Source organism: Ipomoea nil, unplaced genomic scaffold (assembly GCF_001879475.1).
Source record: "Ipomoea nil cultivar Tokyo-kokei standard unplaced genomic scaffold, Asagao_1.1 scaffold2690, whole genome shotgun sequence".
NCBI classification, from domain to species: domain Eukaryota; kingdom Viridiplantae; phylum Streptophyta; class Magnoliopsida; order Solanales; family Convolvulaceae; genus Ipomoea; species Ipomoea nil.
The window spans coordinates 46,026-62,381 of record NW_017619118.1 but is presented as its reverse complement, the minus strand read 5'-3'; the positions used below and the strand labels follow the sequence as shown (position 1 = coordinate 62,381).

The 16,356-nt window shown below is 38.3% G+C and overlaps 1 protein-coding gene across 1 annotated transcript; it reads right to left on the bottom strand.

Moving 5' to 3' along the window:
• Window positions 1-615: 615 nt before the first annotated feature.
• Window positions 616-11,450, bottom strand: LOC109155043 (zinc finger BED domain-containing protein RICESLEEPER 2-like). The gene is made up of 6 exons (XM_019302772.1): window positions 11,389-11,450; window positions 11,112-11,236; window positions 10,947-11,059; window positions 1,275-2,589; window positions 695-1,125; window positions 616-648 (listed from the first exon to the last, which is right to left on the bottom strand). Exons 1-6 carry the CDS (start codon window positions 11,448-11,450, stop codon window positions 616-618), a joined length of 2,079 nt encoding a protein of 692 aa, XP_019158317.1.
• Window positions 11,451-16,356: the final 4,906 nt, after the last annotated feature.

The window sequence follows — 16,356 nt, the reverse complement described above, 5'->3', positions numbered from 1 at the left end:
TTCAGATCATTGGTGGAAGCTTTCATCATCGCCATAACAAATAGTTAAATTATTTAAAGTCTTAAATACATAATACAATGATACATTACCAGCAGTACAGCACCCTTGAGTCTAACAACAAACTTACCAACTAACAGTTATACCACTGTGGCACTGTCCAGTGCACCAAGGTCCAAGGGCAGCAACCAACAAGTTAGTAAGTTACCAAGCCTCATTAGGACAACTGGACAACTAGGCAGCAACTAATTACTAATTAGTTACCAAGCCTCATGAGTCACGAGTAATACAGTATACAGATTACATTAATGCAAGAATATAAAGTAGTATAAAGTATAAAGCATAACATTACAGGAATCGTAGGAAGTGTAGAACCACCAATCCTCCCAGCTCCACTCCCACCATCAGCACCCAATTCTGCAAATACAAGGACAAGTTTAAAATAAAAGTAAATAGAAAATGCAGGAAAGTTAAGTGTTAGTATGTTACCTTGTTCAAATCTCTCCAATTCCTCCAGATTTTCCTCAATTGATATGGGGGTATTAGGTAGTCTAAGCCAATCATGAGTACAAACCAGAGCTTCCACAATTTTAGGAGTTAAAGAACTCCTAAAAGGATCTAAAACCCTCCCTGATGTACTGAAGGCAGATTCTGAGGCAACAGTGGATATTGGTATAGCTAAGACATCCCTAGCTACTTTTGAAAGGATAGGAAATCTTTCAGCATTCAGCTTCCACCATCTAAGTATGTCAAAAGAAGATTCTTCTTCAACTAATGCCTCAACAAGGTAAATTTCCAACTCAGTTTTTTTCTTTCCCCCACTCTCCATTCTTTGTTTCTTAATCTGGGACTTTAACAAACCCTGGGGCTTCCCAACATTAGACTGTGAAGAATCAGTAGAAGAGATGACAGAAACAGTAGGGACAACAGTAGAAGGAATCACAGGAGCAATAGGGACAACAGAGGCAGCATAATCATCAAACAACTCTGTAAAAGCTGCAACCACTTTCTCATAGTAGGTTTTACCTTTTAACTCACCATACATGTGTAAGATCTGTGCTGGCATGTACTCTAATTTGTCCCTGGGGTCAAGAATGTTTGCAAAGAATATCATCAAGTTCATCTTATCTATATCCCCCTAATACTTTTCAAATTTAACCTTCATAGTTTCCCCCATCAATTTCACAGAACCACCAGCTTCCACCATTCCATTCAATAGGCAATATAAATCAGAAATTTCAGAAAAAAAAAAGTGTTAGATGTGACATATAAAGAACCTGAAATTCTTATTGTCATATCATAAAAACACTTCAACAGATTCACCAAACTCTTCACAGACTCCCAATCAAGAAAGTTTGGAATAGAATCACCCAAATCTGATTTGAAGGAAGAATCACTTTCTTCAAGTGAATAAAACACTTTCTCATAAAATACTGCAGATTGTAACATAAGATATGTAGAGTTCCATCTGGTTGGAACATCTAGACACAGAGATGATTTCTTTTCAATCCCAAGCCATTCAGACAAGTCCTTAAATTTCTTAAGTCTAGCAGGTGAACTTTTCACATACCTTACAACATCCCTAACCTTCTTCACAGAATCATCACACTGTTTTAGCCCATCTTGCACAACTAAATTCAAAATATAGGCAATGCATCTCATGTGAATGTACTTGCCCTTCACAGTAGATGTTCCCCAAGACATCAATTTCTTTTTTAAAAAACCTAGGGCAGTGTCATTTGATGATGCATTGTCCACTGTAATAGTGTAGACATTTCTAATACCCCAATCCAGCAAACAGTTTTCAAGGGATTTTGCAACAGACTCACCTTTGTGTGATGTGACAGGGACAAATGAAATAATTTTTTTATTTAGCCTCCACTCTTCATCTATAAAGTGAGCAGTAACTACCATGTAGTTAATTCTCTGAATAGAAGTCCAAGTGTCAGTAGTAATACTGACTCTTTGAGTGTTTCCCCTAAACATGCACTTCAACTTGAGCCTTTCCTCTTCATAAATCAAATTGATGTCCCTACTAATTGTCCATCTTGATGGAATCTTAAACCTATGACAACATACCAGAATGAACTTCCTAAATCCAGGACCTTCAACAAATCTAAAAGGGAGTTCATCTATTATAATCATTTCAACTAAGGCCTTCCTAATAGCTTCTTGATTAAAGACCCAAGTTCCTAACTCACCAACAGTAGCAGGAGATGCATCAGAATTGGTAACAGCTTGAAAGGTCAGAAGTGATTGCCTTGTGTCTTTTGAGTGAGGGTTTTTAAGACAGTTAAACATGTGGGTTCTCAATGATGAAGTACCATGTTTTTTGGTCTCACATTTATATATTTCGGCACAATATATACACTTTCCCTCAACAGTAACATTATTCTCATCAACAATCTTTTCAAAATGATCCCACACAGGAGATCTGGATTCAACTACCTTCCTTTTCTTCGGAAGAACCGCAGCAGTAGGTTGCACATTCTGTTGATCATTATTTATCTCAACAGTCTGAGCTTCCACCACTGTAGATCCATGAAGTGAAGAGTTGGAAGGTTGACTACCAGACTCTATGATATTTTCCATCTAAAGAAATGGAATACTATCAGTACAGTGGGAACCATTTCAAAGAATGTCAGAATTAGAGAAATCCAGAATCAGAAGACATGCAGTTCCTAACTTCATCATTTTTCTAAATTTCATAATTAGGACTTTAAGGAATTAACTATTAAGGGTCATACATCCATAAACTTATAACTTATAAGTTATAAACATAGTAACATACAGGCATACATGGATACAATCACAGTATCACATTAATCACACAAAGTGACAAAGAAATCCAGAAATCAGGATGGTGAAAGCCTGAAGTTTACATTCATCATTTTACTGGATTTCACAATTCGTAGTTACAATTGGGGCTTCCACCATTTTCACCAACACAGGCAACATCCAACAGCCAACAGGGGTTAGGGACTTAGGGGCTTCCACAAACAATACAGACAAAGTATAATCAACAAGTGTAAGGGACTTAGGGGCTTCCACAAACAATCACAACTAAGTGATTCTAAAATGTCACAGTCCATATAATCATAGAAACCCTATTCAAAGGATCAAAAATTCACAAATAAGGGACAAGTGACATGCAATCCGGAACTTCTCAACAGATTCACATTGTCACAGTCATCAGAATCATAGAAGCCCTAATCAAAGGATAAAAAATTCACAAATAAGGGACAAGTGACATGCAATCCGGAACTTCTCAACAGATTCACTTTGTCACAGTCATCAGAATCATAGAATCACAAATAACAACAACGTATCACAATATATAAGAGTATAATCTAAGTATGTCTAAGATTAGGGTTTAGAGATTACTTCGTTTCTCCAAATCAAACCCCCGAGAACAAAGGGCTTCAAATCCGTGAGACCGTGACAGCAATCTACAATCCACCGCACCGGCCACCGGTCGTCCAGACTCTAGAATAGGGCTTCTACCGAACAATATTAGCTAGCTTCCACCGGAGACTCAAACTCAGAGAGAACGAGAGAACTCAGAGACTCAGAGTCTCACAGAGTCAGAGATCTGGAGAAGAAAGAAGTAAGAACTAACTAGGGTTTCAGATTTCAGAGAAGAAAGACGAGACTCACGAGAGAAGTTCAGAGAACGACTCTAGAGAGTTCTCAGAAGTCAGAAGAAAGACGAGGAAGCTGCGGAAATGAGTAGGGTTTCCTCCAAAGGCAACATATATACACCGCTTACACGACGTCGTATACCTTAGGGTATACGCAGTCTTACCCTAATTCGGGTTGTCGGACGGGTTCGGGGGAATTTTATAACCCCCAACCCGCCTCGTTCTAACCGGCTACGTGGCGTGTGAACAGTTCGGGTATGCTAATTCGGGCTCGGATTCCACCCAAGTGCATATATTCGGGTTCGGGTCGGTCGGGTTTTTCGGGTGGGTCGGTTTATGCACAGCCCTAGAGACCAGTGATTCGCACACCTAATTACACACACTGCATACACTAACTAGTAGTTTGCACACACCAACCTCCACAATACATCCTTAGTACTTGCGTAAGTAAATTGAGAAAAATTTCACGCCGAGTTGTTCGCACATGCCGTAACACCACGATGCACACACCTATACTACCCTTTAGTCAGTATTAAAAAAAAACAACCACAAATCAAACACAAATACACGACCACACCGTATATATAACAGTTTCATGCCAAGATCGCATTACACTGTTGCACATATACGCACACACCACCGTACATTACCACTCAGGTGCATAAAAAAAACAACGAATAGAAACTTACAAATTATTATTTAAAGAAAAACATTAACAAAATTCAAGTACCCACATAATATTAATGATTGATTAGGAAAAAATACGTAGCAATGCCCCCATCCCTAAACGTTGCGCACGCCAAAGCACATATTCCCACACACTACTGTAAGTACATTTCCGATGTCAAAATAAAAAATAAAAACACGTAGTACTATTTCAATCTTCTTCTTTAAAAATAAATCATATATCTGACTTCACGGACACACATAATATCGATTTTGGTAGAAATGCCAAAAATAAAAAATTTCAAATCCCCCATCCCATAAATTTGCACACGCCAGATCACATGCACGCACACACTATCTTAAAATAAATCTTTACATTGCTTCTGCATTCATAAATTAAGTTTTAACATAACAAAAAATGTGGATCATTCACGCACACGCCTATTATTAATGTTTTAAAAAAAAAAAAAAAACAATGCTCCCATCCCTAAGCTTTGCACACGCCGGATTACATATTCGCACACCTCCGTAAGTTCATCACCGGTGTCCAAAAAAATTAAAAAATTACACATATTACTCTTACAATCTTCTTCTTTAAAACCAACCCATATACATAAATTCACGCACACACATATAAACTATTTCCGTAAAATTACAAAAAAAAAAAAAAAAAAAAAAAAAAAAAACTCATTCATACGATTTGCACTAGCCATACTACATACACGCACACACCGTCGTACATAATCAAATAAAAATATCAGCTCTCAATACAAATTATTACCTTTAATATTCTACCTAATATTATGCTCAAGATTACAATTTAATACTAACCAAAAATAAACTCAATACTAGAATTACTTTTTAATCCTTATGTTTTAAAAATGTCCTTAATTAGTTTAAAAGAATCTTTTAATCTCAACCTTCCATGGAAAATGAATCAGGATATCATGAGATCTCATGATCTCATGTATGATAGGGGTTGCACCGGATTCAAAGCATATATATATATATATATATATATATATATATATATATATATATATATATATATATATATATATATATATATATATATATATATATATATATATATATATTGTTAAAATGTCATGGTGGATGCCCTTGTACAAGTGTCGGGGATGTGCAGTCCTATACTAGTGCCTACCAAAGGTCTTCGACATTTGACTCAATACTTGTGAGAGTTAGTTAAGGTCAGATGATATAAGATCTACAGGAATTATACACATGCATCTTGGGGTCGGTCATTGACCTAACCAAAATGATTGATGGGTCTGACAGATAAGGTCTGCCGATAGTGAACTGCCTTTTTCCATTTGCCGGTGTACTATACCCTCTTACGACTAAGGTCTGCGGGAAGATTGACTCCTACATGAGAACAATACAGTAATTTTAACATTGGCCATTGTAAAGAAAAATATTTGCGGGATCTAAGTTCCTAAAATATATCTAATAACATCATCAAAATCTATACAATAATTATTCCGGCCTAACAATATATACAATTTGAATTTGTAACATAAGGCATTCTCATATGCAGAGGTGTAAGTCAAACGTCAAAATGAGCTCCCAAAGCTTGAGGAGATTCTTAAGAAGTGCACGATCCCTCCTATCATAGAATTTTGTTTAATCAACACAATTAAAGCCTTAAGGGGGCATTTGGTTCATGTTATATAAGATAATTATATTTGCTTGGTAATATAAGATTCTCATGTTTGGGTCAGATTATATAACTTTTCTAGGGAATGTCAGATAACCTCCGCATTAAGTTTTTACCTATTGGAATGAAATGTGAGATACCCTCCAATTTCTTAGGTAATCTCACATTCCCTGTCTTATTACTAATATTGGGGTTGTTGTAAGAATATTAGAATAGACAAAGAGAGAAGAGGGAAGGTTAAGATTCTCATTCATCATACCAAATACTTATACAAAGGTATTACAAATATAAGGTAATGAATACATATAAAAGGTAGTAACCTTATCAGTTACAACTGCTACCATATATATAATAATGTCCACATATATAATATTTATAACACTCCCGCTTGGACATTATTTGACATGATCCTGCATCTTCAAAACTTGCTAGGAAAACTCTATGGGAAAAACCTAGACAAAGGAGTATATATGTATATATTCATGCCTCGTTAAAAACTTCACTAGGAAAACCTTGTGGGAAAAACCTAGTTGAAGAAAAGAGTACATGATATTTGTAAGAACATATATTGTACTGATTGCCTCATAAAAACCTTAACTTAAGAAAACCCTGTGGGAAAAACTTAGTTAAGGGAAAAAGAGTACAACCAAAACCTTCAGGGCACAATCGACATAATCTTCAGGATTTTGGGGTTTGTCTACTTAAGCAATTATTTTACAACTTTTTCCCATTTACATTACTATATCATACTCATGTCTCATTAAAAACCTCACTAGAAAACTCAGTGGGATAAAAACTAGTTGAGCAAAAGAGTGCATGATGTATGTGTATTCTTTTTAGATTAGCTGCCTCATTAAAAACCTTAGATTTAAGGAAAAATCCCATGGGAAAAAACTTAACTAAGGAAAAGAGTACAGCTATTAGTCATCTAAGACCTAATCTTCAGGATTGATTCATGTAAAATGATACTCCCCCTCAAGATAACAATCTTTAATTCCCATACATTAAATTTCCAAACTGTATAGAGGGATTTTGTAAATAAATATATACAATTGTCATTTGAATAAATATACTCTATAATAATCTCGTGACTCTTCTGGAGTTCACGTGGTATAATATTAATATCATAGTATCTAGTCAAAAGGATTTCATTATATATCCATATATCCTTTTATTGACCCTCTATGGGGCAATGGGTAAAAATAGTACAACCAGTTTTGGAACTTGGCATTATGGAGTTACAAAAGTAATAACCAGTACCCAAGTAGCCATTATATATTTGTTTGTCTAAGTATCCAATCAAAATCATATATTGACTAACTGGTGTATAAAAATTTCTTCAAGGGAAAACTCTATCTTCTGGAGTTGAGATAATACTTAGCTTTCCCAAAGCTTTTGTTTCAAAAACTCCGTCTTTAGATATGGGCTGACATCATCAAACCCTTTATATATTTCATTGATGTTTTCCACCATCAATATTGACTTAGATAATAAATAATAAATAAGTTCATTATCAACCCTTTATCGAGCACACAATGGTACATATTATTCCTTCAATGAGGATATTAACTCCATTCGCAACCCTTTAAAGAGTAAATGTAATGACACTTAAATTCTCATTTCGGGAATTATAACCCATCAGGGATTTCTCAAAATAAATATTAACTATTTTAGGTCCTATAAAGACCTTAATATTTTAATGTGCGATTTTCACTTTTTCTCATTTTGAGAACTTAAATTCCTTCAGAGACTTTTGAATTTAATATTAGTTGCATATCTAATTTATTATTCTGCCAATGATGTAGCGGAACTTAATGTCATTTATCGTGGGAAAATATGTTTGATTAAAATCAATCAAGGGTATTTGCGTGAACCCATAAGACTACAAACTCGTTTTATATCATATCACCTCATTATTCTTATTTCTCTTTCGTGCACACACCCACTTGTAACCTTCGGGGTTAACTCTCAATGGTATATTGTTATAAAGAGAATTATTAATAATTAGCGAGTCGAGCTATGCCTTAATTGCTCCTTTATACGTTAAATAGTCATGGCACTTCCGGTGCCTAACTCTGGATCCAGATTATCATATAACGGAGCAATTTGTAATGGCAATTGTGTTGTCGACAACTATAACCTTTTTATAAATGTATCCCATATTTGTAAAAGTAATGGAAATTTCTAAAACAACCAGATTCTAGACATTTCCCAAAGGTATTTTGATATGGTCGTTCCGCATCCCTAGTATTGTGTTTGTTTGGTGCACCTATAGATTGACTAGGGTTTTTCGTCATCTGGACGAACATCTCCAAGACATAATTATTCAAGGTATAACAAGAGTGACAATGCTTATTTACTAGATCTAGTATAATGATTCTTATCTCTTACACCGATATGATAGATCTCCTACACTTCTGGCATCAAGGAGTATCAATAGATATATTTGGTCCAAATTATGGATGGTATATGGACCTAGTCACTCTTTTATGATCAGTATGATCAATAGATGTATTTGGCATATTATTTGCTAATATCGCAAATATATCATCTTCTGAACTTTCAGTTCAGTCTAACTAGTACATGGATTAAATAATGAAGATATTTTTATTCTATGGAATTTTTTGGCATTCTATTAAATTTGAACTCTTATCTCCCCCTAATGCCGAGAAACAATCTTCATTAATTAAGTATGCAGTCAGCGTACCTAAGGATATGTATATTAGTCTCATATCATGTGCCCTTGGCATTAATTAATCAAGAGACTAAGGATTCTTTGGTAGCCTTTTTAGAGGTACGCTGTGGTGGTGATATATTGAAATAGACTGCGCACTATAAATAATAACGCAGATAGGGAAATGTTTATTTTGAAACCATGTACTAGATATAACAATCCTTTGAAGGATTGGTTTGTGATATGCAGTGAGTTAGATTTGGATTTCAAACAAAAGTATATCCCCAAAATAGATAATTCAATAATTTCTCCTTCACACATGCTCTATAAAATACTCATGTGGATAAAAAAAATTGTAATATCTAACTAATTATGTTTGCCCTCAGTCACCCAATTGGTCATGCCATAATTAAAAATTGGGTCTCTAAAATGTAAAGATTATCGCAACACAATAAGTTCTCAAATGTATATGAAATTTACCACAAGTTGCATATAAAATCATATAGGGCAAGCATACACATTGAACAAAATGAGTGAAACATTCGACAATCTTAGGGAGGTTAAACGCCAAAAGAAGTATAGATGTTGAAAAATTATCAAACATTAATAATTTGTTTGCTTCAAGCAAACCAACATGATGTGACTCACTTTTGGCGGTTAAGTACATAGCATTTTTGCATAGTAGCATAGCATTAAAAATAGAAGTTGCAGACTTCATTCACGAGTCATGAGTCATTGGTCACTCAAAGAACTACTACTGGAGTACAATGTGACTATCATAAATGACATGCAAGATAACGAGTGACAGATAAATTAACGTTCTTAGTTTACCTTCTGGGCAAAACTATATTAAAAATTAGGTACTATCCTTTTGTTTAAATACTCAATTTTGAGATTTATTTCAATGTCAAAGACTCGTGTGAAACAATGCTATAATAAATTAGCGCAACCAATAAAATTGAATTTTGGACAAATAACAATTGACTTTTAAATCAATACCAAGTCAATTTTATATTTGGGGAATTTGTCCTAGTGCTATTATCATATAATTAGTGCAATAAATTCGCCTTCTGGGCAAAGCTATATTCAATATTTATGCTATATATCACAATGTTTAGACTCATATCATCTAATTGATATCACAAGAGCAAATTAAGGTTTAGCAACGACAGGTGCAACCTAACAATGAAAACCATATTGAGAATTCATGTTATTGTCTCACTTATACATTGCGGGATAAATCACAATAGCTATGGGCTATAGTAAATAATTAATTGCCAACAAGAGAAATAACAAATTCTCTTCTATGAGCCTAATCAAGAGATTATATGCTAAATGTTGTCAATTAAAGAGAAGCATATTCAATATTTGATATAAATGTCCCTTATGTCTAGGACATCAAAATCTCAATTAATTCATGCACATCCACTTTAAACAAAGAGTATCATGTGTTGTACACACAATGCATGACATGACAAGAGAGATTCTATTAATTCATAAATTAGAAAATAAAATGAGAGAAGTACCGTTCGCCAAAGGATAACGCGCACCTGTTCGCTGCTGTGCCCATTCATTCTTATTTCGGGGAGTCAAAAACAGCACTTTTCCAAACAAGCTCTCATTTTATCTCATAGTTTCATACAAGTACGAAAACATCACAAAATAGCAAGATATACAAGCTGAAACCGGCAGAAAATTTTCAGAATTTTGACCTGGATTGCAGAATTTTCTGAGGAAAATCGATAACCCATTTTGACACAAAATTTACCAGATATTTAGTTCAGCAAGTCTAGAACGTACATAAAAATTTTCATGCCAATCCAAGGTCTAGAAGTATTTTTCCCAAAAATTTTTCCAACACTGCGCCAGACAGAAAAATAACTGGCAGCACACTGCCAAAGCTTTACAGAATTTTTCTGGAACAACCAAAGCATATTTTGAACAAAATATTTTTATAGAAATCAAATATCACAAGTCCAGGTTATCCAGAAAAAATTTCATACCAACAGGAGTTCAACAAGTATTTTTTACGAATTTAGTTTTCAAGCTGCACCGGTCAAAATTTTCAAGCAGTGATTACTAGAATACAATATGATCATTATAGATGACAATGAGACCCACATACACCAAATATCCTTCAAGGATTGACTTAGGGTCTATAAATCCTTTTATAAAGGAAAAGTAGGCACGTTGGGTAGCTAAAGTCACATTACTAGCAATAGAATTCTGGGCATCAACACCAACGTTTTTAGTAATAAAATGACAAGTACTTGGCAAATTCATGGCTAACTTGACCATGATTCAAATTAGCCACTCTATCATTAGAATTAACCAAAAGACTTTGCCCATTCAAGGAGCCAATAGTACGGCCAGTAGCATCATGAACAACATGAGCATATATCACTAACCAAATTATGAAGAGCATGATTAACACCAACATTATGAGCATTGTTACCACTATCAAAAGCCTGAATATCTGCATAATAAGCAGTAAAAATGGGAGTATTTCGACCATTAACACAAACACCATTATTAGCAACAATGCTAGCATTGGAATGACCAATACTTAAGGCCAAGACACTGCATTAGTTGCAAAAATAGGCCTAGAACTTATTGCAATGATTGTACCAGTAATTCATGCAAATAAATTTTAACACATAGATCAACCACTGATATCATCATCGAAAAATTCTTCGCACAAACATCACGTAAATAATAAGGATTAAAAATACCGTTCACCAACGATATTAGTCCTCAAAATCTTCTGCTTTGGAATTCTGGTGAATCTGTGCATCCCTCTGAATGTTTGTGGCGTCAACACTCATCATAACCTGACAAGGCTTAAACCACTGCCTTGTGACATTTTTATGAATGCTGGTGTTGGCTATGTGTAGATTGAGCCTCAGGCAAGGTGACTACAATGCTAGTAGTCGCGACATCATTCATCAGCCCAGTCGGCCAGAAAACATGGACTGAAACACGTCTGCTGCTGCGAAGGAAACACCGCCGCGAAGTTGGGAAGGTGCAAAAATATGTCGACTGCCTCAATGCGTTTGCGAGAATGGTAGTGATGACTAGTGCAATGTATCAGGGAAAAATTATACTGGCTGCCACAATGGTTTTGGGAAGATGGAGGAGTCGGAACACGAACAAGATCCTTGAGGGAAAATTGGCAATTTTTCGAAAACAAAAAAAACTTTCGGCTATATTTCCCGTCGTCGACGGACGGAATTCTGGCAATCAGGTTCGGTGATCGTCTCCGTCCTCATCCAAGGCCCGCGCAAGCCTCCGTCTGGGGTCTCAGGTTGATCGCCGTCAGTAGGGAGATGATCGGCAGTCACCTGAACGTTCTCGTGATCTAGAGCTTCGTCGATGATGGTTGTGGCAGCGATCCGGACGTCTGATCATGGAACTTATGAAATGGTTGGGGTCTCCTCTCTCGATCTGGAATTCTTTGTTTCTACATATGTATCTTAGAGTAGAGATCATATGATCTGCATCCATCTCCAATTCTTCGCCAGGGGATCTCATATTCAATATCCCCGTAAGTCACTTGCGAGATTCGAAATCGGAATCGAAGTAGACGTTGCAGTCTGAGACCAGATCAGCCTTCTCTTCTCGGCGATCCAGACAAGACCTGATTAGTCTTCGCAGCTGGCGATTGGCCTTCCACGAACGGGATGTTAGAAATAATTATTTCCATAAGGTACTCATGTTGATGATTAGTGATGTGTAAAGGTGGAATTACTGGGTGAAATTCCCTCCCTCTCATTTGTTAAAATTTAAGTTTATAAGGGTTAAAAGATGTATAATGGATAAGGTTATGGGTTTCACAATCCTAAAGGGATTTCTATTCCTAAAGGAGGTCACATCCTCTTGAAAAAGGGTTTCTCATCACATCTATAAATACCCAGGAAAACTCTAGGGATCTTAACGGTTTCAAATCTCTAAGTTTTCTAGTCTCCGTATCATCAGGAGGTGAATAAGATATACGGATTAGAGAGGTGAAGCATTATATTCTTGATTCATTCAATTTAGAGATTACATCTTCAATGGAACCAAGTAAGTCCTATCTTTCCTATTTAATTAAAAGTCCATGATCATGAACATTGTTTAGTTGATTAATTTGATTTACCTGCGATCATTGTTAATTGTGCTTCCGCATTTAAGTTATAGCGCATAAAGGATTATTTAACATTTGGTATCAGAGCCTGCTTGTAAATTAATTAATCACTAAAATTAGGGTTCATGATATTTGGGGATTTTTAATTATAAGGTTTTATTCATCATTATGAATTATCAATGTTGATGATGGGAGTTCGCATTGTGTCGAAATTAATTGATTTCATATATGCCCACAACACGGATCAATTTGGATGTTAAACTACAATTAATTTGGTTTACTGGATTATATAAATTGATCTGCATGTTTTTCTTGGAATAAATGAATGTGCGTACTATTAGGACTCTATCATCATTAGTATTCGTTACCTATTATTATTAGTAATTAGTATTCGTTACCTATTATTATTAGTATTCGTCTTGTAATAGGTTTACTATTCACTACTATATATACTCCTGTACAGACTCATTATTCTTCATTCAGATATATCGTATCCTCATCTGGTATTAGCAGGTTTCTCTCTCCTCTCTCTAATAGCGCACCTCGGATCTGATGACGGCTCTGTTGGTAGTTCTGAACGGACCGTTTCCGAGGCCGCGCTTGTTGCACCGCTGCAGTCGGGGGTGTATTTCTCTTTGGCGCATCACTTCGTCTCCATCAAGTTGACATCCCGCAATTTTTTGTTTTGGCGTACTCAGCTTCTTCCGTTCTTGGATGGCCAAGGGTTGTTGGGTTTTGTCGATGGTACTTCGGTATGTCCGCCGATCACCGCACTTGCCGTGCCGCCTGCCGAGGGAGCTGTTCCTGCCGTGCCTTCGTCGGCTTCGTCTTCCGCTGCTTGGAGTGCATGGCTCCGTCAAGATAAGGCCGTGCTCTCCATATTAATCTCATCCTTGTCCGACGAGATGATGCACCTCGCAATCGGTAAGTCCACTTCTCGGCATTTGTGGTTAGCAATCGAACAGGTTCTTGGTTCGACTACACGGGCTCGTGCCCTCCGGTTGGTGGGCGAGTTGCAAGGATTATGGCAGGGGGATGCTTCGATCCCGGACTATCTTGGCCGTGCGCAGGTGCTTATCGAGGATTTAGCGCTTGCCGACCGTCCGGTGATGCTAGAGGATCAGAATATGTATATATTCCGAGGCTTGCGGTCCGAATATCGTCCTTTGGTGGCGTCGCTCACAAGGGGTGCTCCGGTGTCTCTGCCCGAGCTATCCGAATTTCTTGTTTCGCAGGCTTTTATATGTGCCGATGATGCTGGTGATGTTGCTGCTGCTCCGGTCGCCATGGCGGCTCAGCGAGGTGGAGGCCGTTCGGGCGGGCAGCAGCGTGGAGGCGGCAACCGCGGCCGTGGTCGTGGCGGTGCTGGGGTTGTCCAGTGCCAGATCTGCTCCGGCGAGGGCCATTCGGCCGCTTCGTGCTTTCGCCGGTACGATGGAGCTCCGGGGCCGAGAGCGCATGTTGCGTATCCTGTGGATGATGCGACTTCGGTTAGCACTCAACAATGGTTTCCCGACACTGGTGCATCGAACCATGCCACCCCAGATCCATCTTTGATGTCCTCGACGGTCTCTTATAACGGTCCGGATCATCTTCGTGTTGGTGACGGTAAGTGTTTACCTATTGTTGGTACTGGTTCGTCTTCGGTAGCCTCTTCTAAAACACTGTTTCGGTTGTCTGATGTTCTTTTTGTTCCAGGGCTTTCTGCGTCTTTATTATCTGTGCAACGGTTTGCCCGTGATAATAATGTATTCTTTGAATTTCACCCAGATTGTTTCTTTGTGAAGGATCATTCAACCAGGGAAGTTCTGTATAGAGGGCAGGCTTCGAGGGGTCTCTATTCTTGGCCTGTTTCTCGTTCGAGTCCCGCTGCGTTAGTGGCTTCGCGTGTCTCCTCTAACGTTTGGCATGGTTGGTTGGGTCACCCTCATCCTCGTGTCTTGCGGTAGATTTTGAATTCGTGTTCCATTGATTCTAGTTTTAGTAATAGTTCGGTGTCGTGTCGTGCTTGTATGCTTGGGAAATCATCTCGGTTTCCCTTGCCTCGTGTCAATACTACTACGTCGCATGTTTTAGAGCTTATTTATACTGATATTTGGGGCCCAACGCCTTTTCTTTCTGTCAATGGTTTTCGTTATTTTGTTTTGTTTGTTGATGACTACACACGCTATGTATGGTTTTATCCTATGCGATTAAAAACTGATGTGTATGCTATCTTCGAGCAGTTTCGGTCACTAGTTGAGCGTTCATATGGTCGTAAGATTGTCTTTATACAATCTGATTTAGGGGGAGAGTATAAACGGTTGCACCGTACTTTTGTCTCTTTGGGTATCAATCATAGGCAATCTTGTGCCTATACCCATGAGCAGAATGGTAGAGTTGAGCGTTGGCATCGTCACGTTGTGGAAACGGGTCTGGCTCTCTTGGCTCAGGCTTCGATTCCACAGCGATATTGGGATTATGCCTTTGAGACTGCGGTCTATCTCATCAATAAAATGCCTACTCGAGTTCTAGACAATGTCAGTCCTCATTATCGTTTGCATCATTCTAATCCTTCTTATTCCTTCTTGCGTGTGTTTGGCTGTCTCTGTTATCCTCTGTTGCGCCCGTACAATCGTAACAAGTTGCAGTATCGGTCATCCCCGTGTGTGTTTCTTGGTTATCCGTCTTCGTTTTGTGGCTATCGTTGTTTAGATCCTACTACTAACAAGGTATTCATTTGTCGTCATGTATGGTTTGATGAGACCGTATATCCGTTTGCTTCTTCTATGCTTTCTCAGGTCTCTAGCTCTCGCCCGGTTGAGCCGTGGGGTGTTGGTGCCGTTCGGGTTGGTGTTGGCTCCAATGTTTGTCCCACTGGACCTGATCCTCATCCAGAGTTGGACGCGGATTCCGGGGCTGCCGCAGCTGGTTCAGATTCTCGCACCGTGACTGCTACGGTTCCGGAAGGGGCGGTCTCGGGTGCTCCTACTGCGCCCAAGCGAGGCCGCCGTACGGCGAAGCCTGTTCAGCCTCGGTCTCATGTCATGGCAACCCGTTCTCAAGGACCGACGCAGCATGTGGCTCTTATGACTGTTCCTGAACCGACTTGTTATTCTCAGGCAGTTCGGTATCCGGAGTGGCGTGAGGCCATGGATCTTGAGTTTAATGCCTTGCTCCAGAATCACACTTGGCGTCTGGTTAGTCGTACACCTGGCATGAATGTTGTGGGGTGCAAATGGGTGTTCAGAACGAAGCGCAAGGCCGATGGCACGATTGAGCGGCACAAGGCTCGATTGGTCGCAAAGGGTTTCAATCAAGTCGCTGGGCAAGACTTTTTTGAGACTTTCAGTCCTGTTGTCAAACCCACCACCGTGCGGCTTCTTCTCTCTTTAGCCGTTTCTCGCGGTTGGGTCATTTGGCAGTTGGATGTTCACAACGCCTTCCTCAATGGTAATCTTGCAGAGACAGTTTACATGAGACAGCCGCCCGGTTATGAAGACCAGTCACGGCCGGATGATGTGTGTTTGTTACAGAGGTCACTCTATGGTCTTAAGCAGGCTCCTCAAGCGTGGTTCAATAGGTTGCATGCTTTCTT